This window comes from Diadema antillarum, unplaced genomic scaffold, assembly GCF_040938485.1.
Source record: "Diadema antillarum isolate AM-2024a unplaced genomic scaffold, OU_Dant_1.0 seq00001660_RagTag, whole genome shotgun sequence".
Lineage (NCBI taxonomy): Eukaryota > Metazoa > Echinodermata > Echinoidea > Diadematoida > Diadematidae > Diadema > Diadema antillarum.
Window position 1 is genome coordinate 221,704 of NW_027272360.1, and position 16,062 is coordinate 237,765.

Consider the following 16,062-nt stretch of genomic DNA (forward strand, 5'->3'; position numbering starts at 1 on the left):
TGGACATTGTCCCCAGTAAGCATTGGTTTCCATGCCGACGTATCCCTTACTGTTCATTCCAAATGCTGGCAGGTCAGCTATTAGTGTACTGTGATAATTTATGCAGCTACATCAATGTGTAAAGCCCTAAACCAGGCCTGAATAATCACCAATTTTGTGCATTGTGTGATTGTTGTTTTCTTTTTTTTTCTTTTATTTATTTATTATTTATTATTTATTATTTATGTATGTATATATGTATATATGTATTTATTTATTTATTCATTTAATTAGTTAGTTAGTTATGGATGTATGGATGTATGTATTTATTCATTTAATTCATTCATTCATCCATCCATCCATTTATTTATTCATTTATTTATTTATTTATTTATTTATTTATTCATTTATTTATTTAATTAATTAACTTTATTTTTTCTTTTATTTGGTGTCCTTTCCAACACAGCCTCCACCTCTTGTTCTACTTGTGGATGTTATTTCTGCCAAAGGACTGTTGCCCAAGGATGCAAATGGTATGTGGAAGACATGTATATATTTATGCATTTTTAATGCATTTATTGTACATATGCTTGTAGCATGAACCTTCACAAAAAGGAGCACTTTTTGAGCCGAAATATTTGCAGTGGTTTCATGTTGGCATTTTCCCAAATTTCCTTTAAACTGCGAATATAACAATGCCAGATATAAAGATGTGTGATAATATTATTTCTTAAGAAGGAAAATCAAGCCTTGTCAGTGCTGATTCACGTGCAACTATTAACTATCATACGTAGGTCTAGCATGCTGTGTTGGCCATGTGATGTAGTGATATCTGGGGCATAGCAATGTGCTAGTACAAAACTTCAAATGCAGAATGTTTTATTTCCTGTCCATTCAGCCTCAAGTCATGCCCAAGTAACTATTATGCACCAAACCATCTAGGTTTGTCAATATGTGAGATGTACATGTGCAATGGTGAACACAAGATTGGCTTTGAGCAGTATTGATGTGCATTCACTCATAGCTCTGTCTCTGTTGTTTTCTGTTTATCATTGGATGTTATCAAACATTACAAGCAATATTTTCTGCTGTGGAAGTGATCCACTAAAGGGCACATTTCATGTTCTTTCATTTTGTTTTTCTTGTAACTCAAATAGTAATCTCCTTGTAGAATAGGCTGAGTAAGGGTGGTGGGGGATACATTACAAAGCTCTGAATCCCTTCTACTCAAGAAGTAGACTTTCTACTTTAGTTTTTTTTATAAAATGAACCTTTTTTAATGAAAATGAGTGCTCAAAATGGGAAAAGCAGTCTCCAATTGGTGCAAATTTTGCTTCTCCATATGAAGTTGTGGCTTTGTTTGGCAGAAAAATTATGTCGATCAAGAAATCAATCAACCAGTTCATCAAAAATGCAATGTTCTCTATTCAAGACAAGCCAAGCTGCCTACTAGTACCATGTAGCTTTCCCACATTTAGGATGAGATACTACAATTTTGTATCTGAGGTGTGTAATTTATGGTTTGCTCAGGCAGTAGATAATGAGGCCTCTTGCACTAGTGGTCAGTATTGTCAATTATGGCATCCTGCCTCATGATTTAAGTGGGCCATAAAACTGCATGTGGTTTTCTTTGTTACCTTTTCCTCATTATAGGCTGTGTTATATGCTGTAATTTGATGATCATATGTCTTGATGAGAGTGCCCGCTTTTTATGTTGTAGAGTGTGGAGATTTATCATCATCGCAAGGACTATAAAAGCAATTTCACATCAGTTTGGGTTGTGTTTAGTGATAAGGAAGCTAAACCAAGGCAGGCAAATTGCTCTAAGTGTGTATGATATGCAAATGTGTATGCAAGCACCCAAGCACACACACACGCACACTCACATGCACACACACACGCACACACACACGCACACACACACACACACACACACACACACTTAATTACAGTGGACCAATTTTTGATTGGAACCATTTGGTCTCCTTTACAAGTATTCTCCATCACCCTGACGTGTTTGGGCACACAGTCCATGCTTGACCTTTGATACACTCTACTGCCTTTTTTATGTCTCATGTTTGTGTTACGATTGTCAAGAGCAAACAATGGCTCACGCAGTGACATCACCAATGCATAATAATATGTTATGTTTTATCTCCCTTTGGCATCGGCATAATCATATCATTAATGCTATAAAGTTTATCTGTGTATGGATTTTTAGATAAGATATGTTAGCCAAACACGACAGTTGCATATTATGCAACAGTTTAACTGCAGCAAAACCAATACATCAGGGAATCATTCAGCTTGTAATCAGTATCATCAAATCCTTGGTAGAATTTTGCTGCAAAAATGATCATCTTGTCATTATTACATTACCTAGTCTGAATTTCAGTGCATCATCTTGTATATTGGAGAAAGATTAGATGGAAATTGCTAAAGTAATTAACTCTTCTCTAAATGAGAAAGAAATTCATAAAACTTGGAGAATAACCGATAGTTGTCAATCTTTTAGAATCTAAGGATCATTTAGAAATTTAGTGAATGAGAGGATTTGAAAATTTTGCTTATTACATGTACATATGATATGAATATAATACATATTGATATGAACAGCAAAGGGAACATTGATCAGGTTTTTTTTTTTATCTACCTTATGATATACTAGACATTAATAGTAAATGTTATAGTGATTGAAGAAAAATACTACACCAAGCCACAGAAACAGCTTTTTTTAATCTTTTTTTTTTAGACTTACTGATGGTATGACTTTTTGATTGATAATGAAGAGACTTGTAATGTGATGTCAAACTTGATAAGCATACAATCCCACAAAATTAGTGAAGTGACTCTTGACGTTAAACACAATAATCAAAAGGAACAAGGAAAAGTAGAAATTACGCGGTGTGTAATACACTCTACAAAGAGTGTATATTCACACTACAAAGACCTTTATACACTCTACAAAGAGTGTGAATATACACTCTACAAAGAGTGTATATTCCCCTGCTCGAACGAGTTCGAGCAGGGGACTATGAAACGGGCTCCGTACGTGTGTGTGTCCGTGTGTCCGTCCGTGTGTCCGTCCGTCCGTCCGTCCGTCCGTCCGTGTGTGCGTCCGTGTGTGATCAAAATGTTCAAAATGCTACTCCTTCGCCATTTCAAACCCGATTTTGATTCTGTTTGCTTTATATGATAGCACTACATGGGAGCTTTGAATCTTCTATACAGAATTTCAGTTGTGACCTTTGACCTTGACCTTTGACCTATATTGTACATTTTGCTTCAAAATGCTACTCCTTCGCCATTTCTAACCCGATTTTGATTCCGTTTGCTTTATATGATGGCATTAGGTGAGGGCTTCAAAACTTCTACACAGAATTTTGACCTTTGACTTCTTTGACCTTTGACCTTGATTTTTGACCTATATTGTACATTGCCTACAAAATGCTACTCCTTCGCCATTTCTAACCCGATTTTGATTCCGTTTGCTTAATGTGATGGCACTAGGTGAGGGCTTCAAAACTTCTACACAGAATTTTGACCTTTGACTTCTTTGACCTTTGACCGTGATTTTTGACCTATATTGTACATTTTGCTACAAAATGCTACTCCTTCGCCATTTGTAACCCGATTTCAATTCCGTTTGCTTTAAGTGATGGCACTAGGTGAGGGCTTCAAAACTTCTACACAGAATTTTGACCTTTGACTTCTTTGACCTTTGACCTTGATTTTTGACCTGTATTGTACATTTTGCTACCAAATGCTACTCCTTCGCCATTTCTAACCCGATTTCGATTCCATTTGCTTTATGTGATAGCACTAGGTGAGGGCTTCAAAACTTCTACACAGAATTTTGACCTTTGACTTCTTTGACCTTTGACCTTGATTTTTTTACCTATATTGTACATTGGCTACAAAATGCTACTCCTTCGCCATTTCTAACCCGATTTCGATTCCGTTTGCTTTATGTGATGGCACTAGGTGAGGGCTTCAAAACTTCTACATAGAATTTTGACCTTTGACTTCTTTGACCTTTGACCTTCATCTTTTTACCTATATTGTACATTTTGCTACTAAATGCTACTTCCGGCGGGGACATATATTACATACCGCGTAATTTCTACTTTTCCTTGGAGAATAACCGATAGTTGTCAATCTTTTAGAATCTAAGGATCATTTAGAAATTTAGTGAATGAGAGGATTTGAAAATTTTGCTTATTACATGTACATATGATATGAATATAATACATATTGATATGAACAGCAAAGGGAACATTGATCAGGTTTTTTTTTATCTACCTTATGATATACTAGACATTAATAGTAAATGTTATAGTGATTGAAGAAAAATACTACACCAAGCCACAGAAACAGCTTTTTTTAATCTTTTTTTTTTTAGACTTACTGATGGTATGACTTTTTGATTGATAATGAAGAGACTTGTAATGTGATGTCAAACTTGATAAGCATACAATCCCACAAAATTAGTGAAGTGACTCTTGACGTTAAACACAATAATCAAAAGGAACAAGGAAAAGTAGAAATTACGCGGTGTGTAATATATGTCCCCGCCGGAAGTAGCATTTAGTAGCAAAATGTACAATATAGGTAAAAAGATGAAGGTCAAAGGTCAAAGAAGTCAAAGGTCAAAATTCTATGTAGAAGTTTTGAAGCCCTCACCTAGTGCCATCACATAAAGCAAACGGAATCGAAATCGGGTTAGAAATGGCGAAGGAGTAGCATTTTGTAGCCAATGTACAATATAGGTAAAAAAATCAAGGTCAAAGGTCAAAGAAGTCAAAGGTCAAAATTCTGTGTAGAAGTTTTGAAGCCCTCACCTAGTGCCATCACATAAAGCAAACGGAATCGAAATCGGGTTAGAAATGGCGAAGGAGTAGCATTTGGTAGCAAAATGTACAATACAGGTCAAAAATCAAGGTCAAAGGTCAAAGAAGTCAAAGGTCAAAATTCTGTGTAGAAGTTTTGAAGCCCTCACCTAGTGCCATCACTTAAAGCAAACGGAATTGAAATCGGGTTACAAATGGCGAAGGAGTAGCATTTTGTAGCAAAATGTACAATATAGGTCAAAAATCAAGGTCAAAGGTCAAAGAAGTCAAAGGTCAAAATTCTGTGTAGAAGTTTTGAAGCCCTCACCTAGTGCCATCACATTAAGCAAACGGAATCAAAATCGGGTTAGAAATGGCGAAGGAGTAGCATTTTGTAGGCAATGTACAATATAGGTCAAAAATCAAGGTCAAAGGTCAAAGAAGTCAAAGGTCAAAATTCTGTGTAGAAGTTTTGAAGCCCTCACCTAGTGCCATCATATAAAGCAAACGGAATCAAAATCGGGTTAGAAATGGCGAAGGAGTAGCATTTTGAAGCAAAATGTACAATATAGGTCAAAGGTCAAGGTCAAAGGTCACAACTGAAATTCTGTATAGAAGATTCAAAGCTCCCATGTAGTGCTATCATATAAAGCAAACAGAATCAAAATCGGGTTTGAAATGGCGAAGGAGTAGCATTTTGAACATTTTGATCACACACGGACGCACACACGGACGGACGGACGGACGGACGGACGGACACACGGACGGACACACGGACACACACACGTACGGAGCCCGTTTCATAGTCCCCTGCTCGAACTCGTTCGGCGGGGACAAAAAGTGACATATGGATAGTCACAGTATGAAAGCAAAAATTGCTATGTTTCAATGTATACTCTTGGTCTCATTGCCTGTAATATTTCTTCTTGTTTGCACTGTCCTTTATACATAACAAAACACACACAAAAAAAAAATCAAGATCCTCTTGTGAAAGCTGCTTGAACAATACAATCATTACCTCCATCAAGGAGGTTAATGTTTTTAACAACATTAGTTTGTCTTTCTGTCTGTGTCTGTCTGTCTGTCTGAAAAAGACAAAACATAACCTCCTTGGCGGAGGTTTTGATCTTTGGATGTCATTCTTGAGGTCCTTGGACTGAGTTCCCTGGCAGTAGTTGCGCCTTTGGGTAACGGTAACAAGTTGACGTCACCTAGTCATGCAGAGCAAACTTTAAACCCATACTGTGCTTTGTTGGGCATCTGGCACATTCACCACAGTGCTTTCCTTGAAGATTGGCACAAATGTCTGGTAAACACCTGTCAATGAGTAGAGATTTCCCATCCCCATTAATCCCTGTTGTGCCAACATGGCCTTCCCATTGGACTGAGGCATAGTAAGGATTGAGAGAGGGTGTACAACTTACAATAATAAGGTCAAACTTAGGAAGGGGAGGGGATTAACTGGAAGCAGTGAAAGCTTGGCAAGGTCTTGCTTAAAGGAAACCCAAAGCCCAAATAGTAAATCTGGATTGAGTGCAAGCGGCTAGTTTAGAGAAACACTCGAGTGTAGACTGGAGAAAATCAAAAGTTATGAATTTTTTAGGTTTCTGTGCCATCATCGCAAAAAAAAAGAGAATTCTACAATTCATGACATTACGTTGGACAACAATATAAAGAAAATCTAAGGAGATTTCCACTAAATTGTATTTTTTTTTGATTGAAAAGTACGGTACACATTTTATGGACTAGATACATGTACCTGGTAGGCCTACTGATATATTTTGTATGTTAATAGTAATATCATTCCCACTTCTTTGTGAAAAGCGTGAGTCAAGTGCACTTTCACTATGCTAGAAATTTAAAATACATGGACATTTCTTTCAATTTTCTTCTTATATTGCTTTCCATAGTGATTTCATGAAATGTAATAGTCTTCTCATCCAGGAATGATGGCACAGAAACTTAAATAATTTGTAACTTTTTAATCGATTGCTGATTTTCCTCAAACTTTCACTGATGTACATGTATTATACAAATTGTCAATTGTACAGTATTGTACAGTTGTCACTCAATCCTTGTTTATATTTGAGCTTCAGAAAGGCACATGGAAGGGTTGAATATCTTTATCAAGATTCAGTTCAATTGTTTGTCAATCCCAATCAGGACTGAGTGACCCCTTCTGTATCCTGGGGATCGTCCCCCTCTGGAAGGAGTACTACGACGGCAAGGATGGGGCCCGTAGCCATCTTCCCACCATGAAGCATGACATCCTCGTGGACCACCTCAGCAAAGATGCCCTGGTCAGCACCAAGGTGCAAGAGAAGACGCTCACGCCAACGTGGAAAGAGCAGTTCAGATTGTAGGTGTTGTCTTATCTATTCCTTTAAATGCATGAATTTCCGTGGTGCATTAATTTTCACGCATTTTGCGCTGCTTTTGGCTAGCACAAATTCTACGACACACAAAAATATCTTCACAATTTTCTCTGCACTTTTTGAATGGTTTGACAATCGTGCAGCATGAATTCAAGAACCCGTGAATATGTTTTTGAGCCGCTCAGCATGAAAAAGTAATCACGCAAAAATATGGACGTTTACTGTATGACTGTTTTGTGTTTGTTTGTTTGTTTGTTTTAGTGTATGTTTGTGTGTATGTGTGTGTGAACCTGACCAAAGTTAGTGTGTCATAGAAGAGAATCAGTATGTAGCCCTGTCTATGTATTACATTGTAACTCGCCAACGTTGGAATCCCTGAAGTCCATTAAAATGTCAAAATGATGTGATCTTGGTATTTAAAAAAAGATGAAACTGGAGTTTGGTTTAAAGCTTAAATTCCTTGTCTCCTACATATCCATTTATCAGTCTCCACAAGTATTTTGAAGTCTGAATTTTTTGCTTTCTAGGAAGCATGTAGCTTTAGTATCATAAATTGACCCACAATATTTGAATTCTTGCTTTTATGCACACATGACTACATCTAGTCATTTAGGAGCCCATTTACTCGAAAGTGTATGGATCTGATGTCTGGATTTTATACTCTGCCCTAGATGGACTTTTGCAGAGAAAATGGGACAGCTTACATGTTTGGAAAACTTCCAGTCTGGAAAATTTGAAACTGTCAAAATCAGGAAAGCAGTGTCTGTGTGGTGCTCAATATTGAGGAGACTTGCAGGGCCCATGAATTAAATGTGTGTCAGTTCACATGCCAAAAATACTCCCCAGATAGTATAAGGCTGATACCAAAGTTTAACACTTCAGAGAGCATCTGGAATCAGATGTGATAGTAAGAGCAGTGTATGTATCCTGAATTACAAGCTCATAGCATTCTTGGAGAGTTTGTATTTTTTTTAAACATTTATCAATATTAACCAGGAAAAGCTGTCCTTTTTTTTGGGGGGGGGGAGGGGGGGGGGGGGAGGAAGGGATAATGCTTGTACTTATGCAAAGCACATAGTGGTGTGTGAAGATGCACAAAGTTATCACTACCCCCTCCCATTCCACTATGATGACCAGATATGTTACTTCACCTCAGGCCAGTCAATGACCCCCTACTAATAGTCTCCCCACCTCCAGTGAGTCATTGACCTTCATCATCCCTTGAGTATACATTGTACATCTAGCCCCATCTAATTTACAACCAGGTTAAGTCAAACCCAAACATCCTACCTTTCCCCCGTTGATTACCTAGAATTGTTGTTGAATCCAAATCCAAGAATACTCCCTCCTTCCAAAAACTAGTCCAGCCTTTGTTTCTATAACAACCAAACTTTTGCCCAATTATTAAAAACCCTCTCTTTAACATGAAGGTAGACTCCACCCCCATTCACCCATTCACAGTATGTTAGGTGTATAACCATTGTGTTTCATTCAATGTATGAAGAGAATAGTATCATTCAGAGAAAGACTTGCATTCTGAAGCGCAAAGAGAAAGGTCATGCCAGAAACCACCTCTCAAATAAACCACACTCGAAAATACATTACAGCGTGCCACAATATTTCATTGATCGTGTACCTCCCTCTAAATGAAACCAATCCCAATACACAGCAATAGATACAGCATATTAAGTTTTCATTTCCCAAACCAAGATTATTTAAAGGATGCATTCGCTTTAATACCTCAGTGCAGCTGCATGTGGATTATCATTTCATGTCGATTAAGGTGAGATGTATACATCTATGTAGAAAGGTTTTGACACTGACAGTTTTTATACATGCTCTGTGTTTCAGTGATGTTGGAGATGTCCAGAATGAGCAGCTTCAAGTTGAAGTGTGGTAAGCTGGATTTTTATTTCTCAATTAATTTCAGAAATGAGACTTTTGCAGTTGAGAGAGAGAGAAAAAAAAAACCAACAACAAAAAGTTGAATCCTAGGGAAGTTCATTTTGATATATCAGGCAAAGTATATCAAATGCTGTGTGCTGCATAATAATACCAGTGCTTAAAAGTGAGTCATAATGCATTGCCTGGCTTTCGTACCATGAACCAGTTACCATTGGACTGCACTAGGTCTCAATTCTGCCTTTGTCTAGATGAGTAAAGTTTTATGTTAGAAGTATTTGTCACAGGTTTCTGCATGACTGCATGACATGATATTGTGAACCTGAAAGTTCTTTGTGATACTATATCGCTTGGTTGACCTTGTTTTTGAGCAGAAGAAAGTGAGTAAATTACGAAATATACGTGTGAAATACAAAATATGATGAGAGAGTACAGTCTATGAGAGATATTGCAGCATCATAAAACGTCTCACATGAAAAAAAAAACACCAAACACTCACAAATCTGAATGAAAAGGCATTGATAATGTGTAATGAAGTGAGTGTGCAGTTGTGCAATGCAGCTGAAGGGAAATACATGTATCACCAAGTTCCTGCAATCAATTTTGCAATGACTTGTTTACCTATAGGAGGCGAAGGAAGCTTGCTCTGTGTTGTGCATTATATCGAACATTCTCCACTTGTATGCACTGCATTGCAAATATTGATTGTATTGTTCATTTCATAGTGTGTGTTTGATATGTGCCATGAGGGTAGGTATTTATTTTTCTAATTAGATTTCTAACAATCACATTCATCTACTTTGCGTAGAACACAAGTATTTTTACACAAAAGCCTAGTAGAGAAAATATTTCTTCTCCCATACTAGTAAGTGAATTATGCTTTTAGGAATGTTGTGTATAAAGTCACTCCATCTTCAATATGCTGTAAGAAGAGAAAATATATAAAGTTTGAATTCTTTCTCTGATAGAATGTTGCAACTTGAGTATGATATATTCATTGAGAAGGCAAATGAAGAATGCTTAGAAGGCAGTTACTGCATGTTGCGTGTCATGTGACAAACATGGGTGCCATAGAGGTGCCCAGAGGCTGGTACTAATCTGAGACACAGGATGCAGTTGCAGTGGTCATAAGTTGGTAAAAGATTGTTCAAGTTTTGGTGAAGTTTCAGTTAATCCCTTTTATGACCAGTGTGTAATTGCTTGACCACATTCATTGAGTCTTTCAGTACTTCTTGATAATGGCGCTCTGTTTAATCTGTGGAAAAGAAATGTTTGAAAATGTGATGGTTTCTGTTTTGTTTTGTTTCCAGGGACCATGACGAGGACTCATCAGTGATGCAGACGATGAAAAACATCGGTGAAGTGTCCAACCTAAAAGGAATGGGAAGGTAAGACACATGCTGCTCTGTCTTTGTGTATGGGGGTTAAAGGGACTGTACAGTACCAATTTAGGTGGGGATTCAGGTTTATAACATTCCTTAAAGTGAGATAATGAAAAACCTCTTCTGAAATATGAAAGAGCATGTAAATTTAAGAAGTACTCAACATTTATTTGATGAAAATTGGTTTTCAAATGGCTGAGATATCCAAAAAAGTGATAATAATAAAAGATGACAGGCCACACGTTTTATTAAGATTTCTTTTTTTCACCTTGTTTTTGGATATCTCAGCCATTTCAAAACTGATTTTCATCAAATAAACTTTTGATACCCCTTAGAATTGCATGCTCTTTGACATCTCATAGAGTGGTTTCTGAATATCTCGCAAAAAGTTAAAAGCTAAATCCTCACCTCAGCCAGAACTGTACAGTCCCTTTAAGTAACTAAGGCTTCGAACCTGACAAGTATTAGGATAGGCATAACAATCCACTTACATACAGCTACACGTGTCTTGTGTATTTCCTTCCTCCTGGCAGTGTCTTCACACATTGCTTCCCCCCCCCCCCCCCAAGAAATCATGTGTTATGGCACACATACAAACATTTGATATGACCTTTTAATACCATATGATCCCCATTCACTGATGCCACTATTTAATGATTGCATTTCCTAAACACTGTTATCGATGCACCCCATACATTCTAGCTATACCAGCATACTGCTCATACAAAATTACAAATGACATTATGTGTTCAAAGGAATTTTGTACTTTCTTGGAGTGATATGTGACCTGCTACAACAAAATGGTCCTAAAGTCGCGCATGGTCAAAGCTGTGAAAATCGAGTTTGAAGTCAGAGCATCAAAATTGGTCAAAACTTACGGTTTTCTGAATTTGACATGTTATTAGAGTCTGACATGTCTTCTATTGTCTGTCGAAATTTTTAAGCAAAATGATGAAAGGAAAGACCAAAAAATAGCGTTTTTCTGGGCCATGTTTTTTGACGTTTTAACGAAGCAGAAACTGGTTCGAACATTTGGATTGAGCGCCACAGATAGGCTCCGCCCCTAACAACGACCAGAGTGATCTCATTGGTCAGTTTGCTGCTTGCCGCTAACCGTAGCGTGAAGCTCGCACACTGCCCAGTTCACTGGTGCGTGCTGGCGGGGTGCGCTATGCCCAGCCGCTTCTCCTGGCACTCTGGTCACTGATTGGTCGGTGAGGAGACCGCCGACGCTGTGTTTGAATAAGCATTTCGGGGGTTGCTAGGGCTTACCTTCTATTGTCCGGAGGTGAATACTGACTTGCATGTCCCTTGATCATGATTGCGTCGCATGGAGAACTTTTAGGGCGCTTTTCTCGAAACAGTGATTTCCCAGACGTCTCGACATGCTCTCTTTTAAACATCGATATCTCCACAGCCGATTATTTTTATAAGATGTGTTATATATCATTTTAAAGCAGAAAGATTAGGGAATTGTGTCATGCAATTTTCCAAAAATCGACCTCACCCGACTTTAGGATCATTTTGTTGTAGCGGGTCACATATGGTTGGATATATTCTTACAATTTTTAATTCCTGCAAAGTCCATCTTTGAATGGCTGTGAATAAAAATTTGGGGAGCCAAAAAATCCTTTACAGAGAATTTCGAAGAATTTGTCGGTACTGACTTATCCTAGGCACCAACTCTGTCAGACCTATTGCTCTTTAAAAGCTGATTACAGTGAAGGACATCTTTTCTTCTCACTCTAGCTTCCTTTTTCAGCCTAAAAGTGCTGTTATCAACAGAGAATGGAGGTACCAGTATTGTAGATATCTCTGTGTAGACGGGAAAGAAAAACAAGGATTATGCCATCTCTAATGGGTGGTGACCATGTTTTGTCGAGAAATAGGCGACAGAAGATCAAAGCAAGGACAGTTTCTACAGGGGCCTAGATAGTTCCTGTAGCTTGCCAATTCTTGGTTAACTGTTTTTCTGCTAGTCACTTTGGACAGTGTATTCACCACTGTGGGGTTCTTATGTGCCAGTCAGTACTCAAAAGCACACAAAGGGTTTAAGTTTGTGTATCTCTTTTGCAACCCTGAAAACAGGATTCCTCTCATAAGCTGGTATATTTTAGAGGTTGGTAATTCAAACCTTTCCTCAGAATAATAAAACTGGAAACTTATGATGGAAGAGGAATGAATACTGTAGACTTCCAGGGACTTTATTCAGACTCTGAAAAAAAAAAAATGTGAACCATTATTCTTAGTATGATAGGGGACTGTTTTTCGTGAGACATTGAGTTTGGTTTTAATTCATTTTCTTAAATGCTTTGGTGTATTACCATAAGATTTCATACACAAAGTTGGGAAACATTATTCTTCAGCCATGCAAAATCTTGTGATGTTAGTAAAATGGATTACTACGACCTCTAAGATACTAGTTCAGGTGAATTGCTAATATGGGAAAAAGGTTGGTCAGCGTGAACTATTTCTATCTGTCACCTAGAGATAAATTTTGTTTTACCAACTCGGACCATAATTTCCAATCATGGGGCATCTCAAAGAGATGTCAAAAGCCCCATTATTCCAAATTACTACTCACAACAAAACTTAACTGTCGTATTTCTACCATGGGATGTGCTTTGATATGGATTTGACCAGCACAATTCTTTATACGCCAGAATACAGCGTAAATATGTTCATTGTACAGATGAGGTTGAACTTTGTGTTGTATGTAGGAAGAATCTGTACCCTTACATTTCCCAAGGGTGCTTCATGTGAGGTAAAGCACTGAAATAAGATACATGTACCATCTGAGTCATCAGCATATCTTATCTTTGTGGTGGTCAGCCATTATAGGTTTTTGGCGCACCAAAGAATTGCCGATGATTTGCATGACTGAGCAAAAACAAGTGCGTAATGTTTGTTAAAGCAAATTAAAGGTGTAGGATCATTGCATGGTATTCAGAAACTGTTATGAATGTTAAAAAAAGGATAAAAAATGTTGCATTGGTGTAGTGAGAGAATGTATCAAATAATGTGGAAAATACAGTACTACTACTAATACTACTCCTCCTCCTCCTCCTACTACTACTACTACTACTACTACTGCTACTACTCTTTCTACTACTACTACTTCTACTACTGCTACTACTACTACTACTACTGCTGCTGCTACTAGTACTACTACTACTATTACTACTATTACTACTACTACTACTACTACTACTACTACAGTAACTGTTACTACTCTCATCTTTTGAACAATGTATTCTTTGTTCAAATTATGTATGTTGTGATTATTACTTTGTAATGTGCAGCAGAGTATATTATTATTATAGTAGCTGTGCAATATAAATGTCCTTTATTATTATTGTAATTACTACTACTACTACAACTACTACTTCTTCTACATCTTCTTCTGCTACAAAAAACAAAACAAAAAACAAACAAAACAAAGCTACTCTTTTGACATCAAGTGTTTGATGTATAGTCTCAAACTTTGCTTCTTTTTCTTACCAGGTTTTTCAAGGAAATAGCCCAGTCGGCCAAAAGCAGTGGGAAAAACTTGGACGACTTCCAGGGCTGGGTGACCATACCACTGAACGTAAGTCTGGTCTGTAGTTGCCTCGAAGGGAGCTAAGTTTCCAACAAAGTGACACGTTGTGTTTTGTGAATTGAATATGCACGATGTAGTTTCTTGTATGAATGCGCGTGATGCATGTATTTGTAGTAAATATATGGTAGGAAAGCCTCGCGATGAAACAAAACTTAGAATAATGCCCAGGTACATTCATTATCCATTTATTACCTTAAACTTTATAGTTACTTAATTGTATTATCTCAGTATGTATTTTGAAGGTATATTGTTACTTTGTTATCATTTTGTATTACATGAACATGGAAAATAAATGAAATGAAATGAAGAGAATTTGATTGCTTCTTTTAGGAATCAAATGAAGATCAGCACTTGGATATGGAACTACTCTGACTCACGCATGATAAACTTCACAGACATTTTTACAGTGTACATTTTTATTCCCCCCTTTGTTTTTCATTTCCGTCGACAGACGATATCCAGCACAGGGCTGGAATGTTCCTTTCCCCTGCAGGCGAGATCAACCAAGTCCAAAGTGGAAGGCGAGCTGAAGCTGAAGTTACAGTTGACCCTGAAGGTATCATATCTCATGTTCATATGGTATTCAATGTCACCACCACATCCTGGGTGTGTGTAGACTCCACATCCACAAAGACAAGGGTCACCTTTCCTGTTAATCTGGCCCCCTGTTCAGACGCAAGCCGATTTATACCAAAACTCGATTAATAAGAAATGACGTATAAAGAATCATCTTATAGCCAACAGACCATTCGGAGGCTAATTTCGACCATTCCGGAAAAACGTCGTTTAGATGTGCAGTTTCTCACTGCGCCTGTTGCTATGGTCATGAGTGACAGGTACAAGGTCACCTTTCGTGCTTGCTCCTATTAAGCCCCGCCCAGTTATACCATTCAATGGTATTATCACTTTGTTTTACTTTGTGTTTGGATGTCTCAGCCATTCCAAAACCGATTTTCATCAAATAAACTTTGAATTCCTCTTCGAATGGTATGCTCTGTACTATTTCATATCTCGCAAAAAGTTAAAAAGCCCAATCCTCATCTCCACCAATACTGTCATTTCTTTAGCACATTCTGTCCATTACTAATGCCAACTTTCAAAGCAGTAACTTGTACCATCCTTTCAAAAGTTAATAGAGTTGAAAAGTGAAGATTGAGAATGTGTAAAGAATTTTAAGAAATGAAAAGGGGCCTCAAAGCCATACCTAATTTCACTATTCTACAATAAAGTGTTCTAGCGAAACTGCTAAGAGGACAATTTCCCATTCATTTTATGATCCAAAACTTTATAATGATGTAGAAGAAGAATTGCTCTGTCAGAAAATATGAAAAACTCAAGATTAACTCAGTTGAACCGCTTCACCTATTTTGAGTCCTCGTGTAAAATCAAGGCTTGCAACATTTTGTTGGTTTAATGCGCAGTCACAAATGTGAATCTGTGATTCTGTGAGAGAAAGTGCCCCACTGACATTTATGATGGCAGGAGAACATGTAACATTAGATTGCTTGGGATTACGCCGTGGAATCGCGTTTCAGATATTTGGCTCAGAAAAGTGGTTTCAAATATCCTTGTTGGATTCAGTCAAGAATCAAAGCTGTATTGGTTGTATGTATTTACTATTCTGTGTGCATTGAATATGGTTTCTATGTTTTATGTGGTTAGTCTTGGAAATTTGTTCTACAGAGCTGCCAGAAAAACCACACTTTCCCATGCCCAGACAACAGAATATGAAAGCCTACCTGATCTGGGTATTGTTTTGGCATATTGAGTTTCATATACCCAATACACAAGTATATAATATCTTTTTGATTGATTTGTAAAAATCTCCCTGATAATGATTGATTGCTTGATTCATTCATTGTCCCCGCCGAACGAGTTCGAGCAGGGGACTATGAAACGGGCTCCGTACGTGTGTGTGTCTGTGTGTCCGTCCGTCTGTCTGTCTGTCCGTCCGTCTGTGCGTCCGTGTGTGATCAAAATGTTCAATTTGCTAC

At 37.6% G+C, this 16,062-nt stretch overlaps 1 protein-coding gene across 1 annotated transcript in view; it reads left to right on the forward strand.

Moving 5' to 3' along the window:
• Positions 1-16,062, forward strand: part of LOC139711478 (protein unc-13 homolog D-like) — a 62,185-nt gene that overhangs the window by 18,557 nt on the left and 27,566 nt on the right. Inside the window, exons 6-11 of the mRNA XM_071623356.1 lie at positions 446-512; positions 6,972-7,167; positions 9,035-9,079; positions 10,396-10,473; positions 13,972-14,056; positions 14,520-14,624. Coding sequence (XP_071479457.1) covers positions 446-512; positions 6,972-7,167; positions 9,035-9,079; positions 10,396-10,473; positions 13,972-14,056; positions 14,520-14,624 — 576 coding nt within the window. The remainder of the gene's footprint in view (positions 1-445; positions 513-6,971; positions 7,168-9,034; positions 9,080-10,395; positions 10,474-13,971; positions 14,057-14,519; positions 14,625-16,062) is intronic.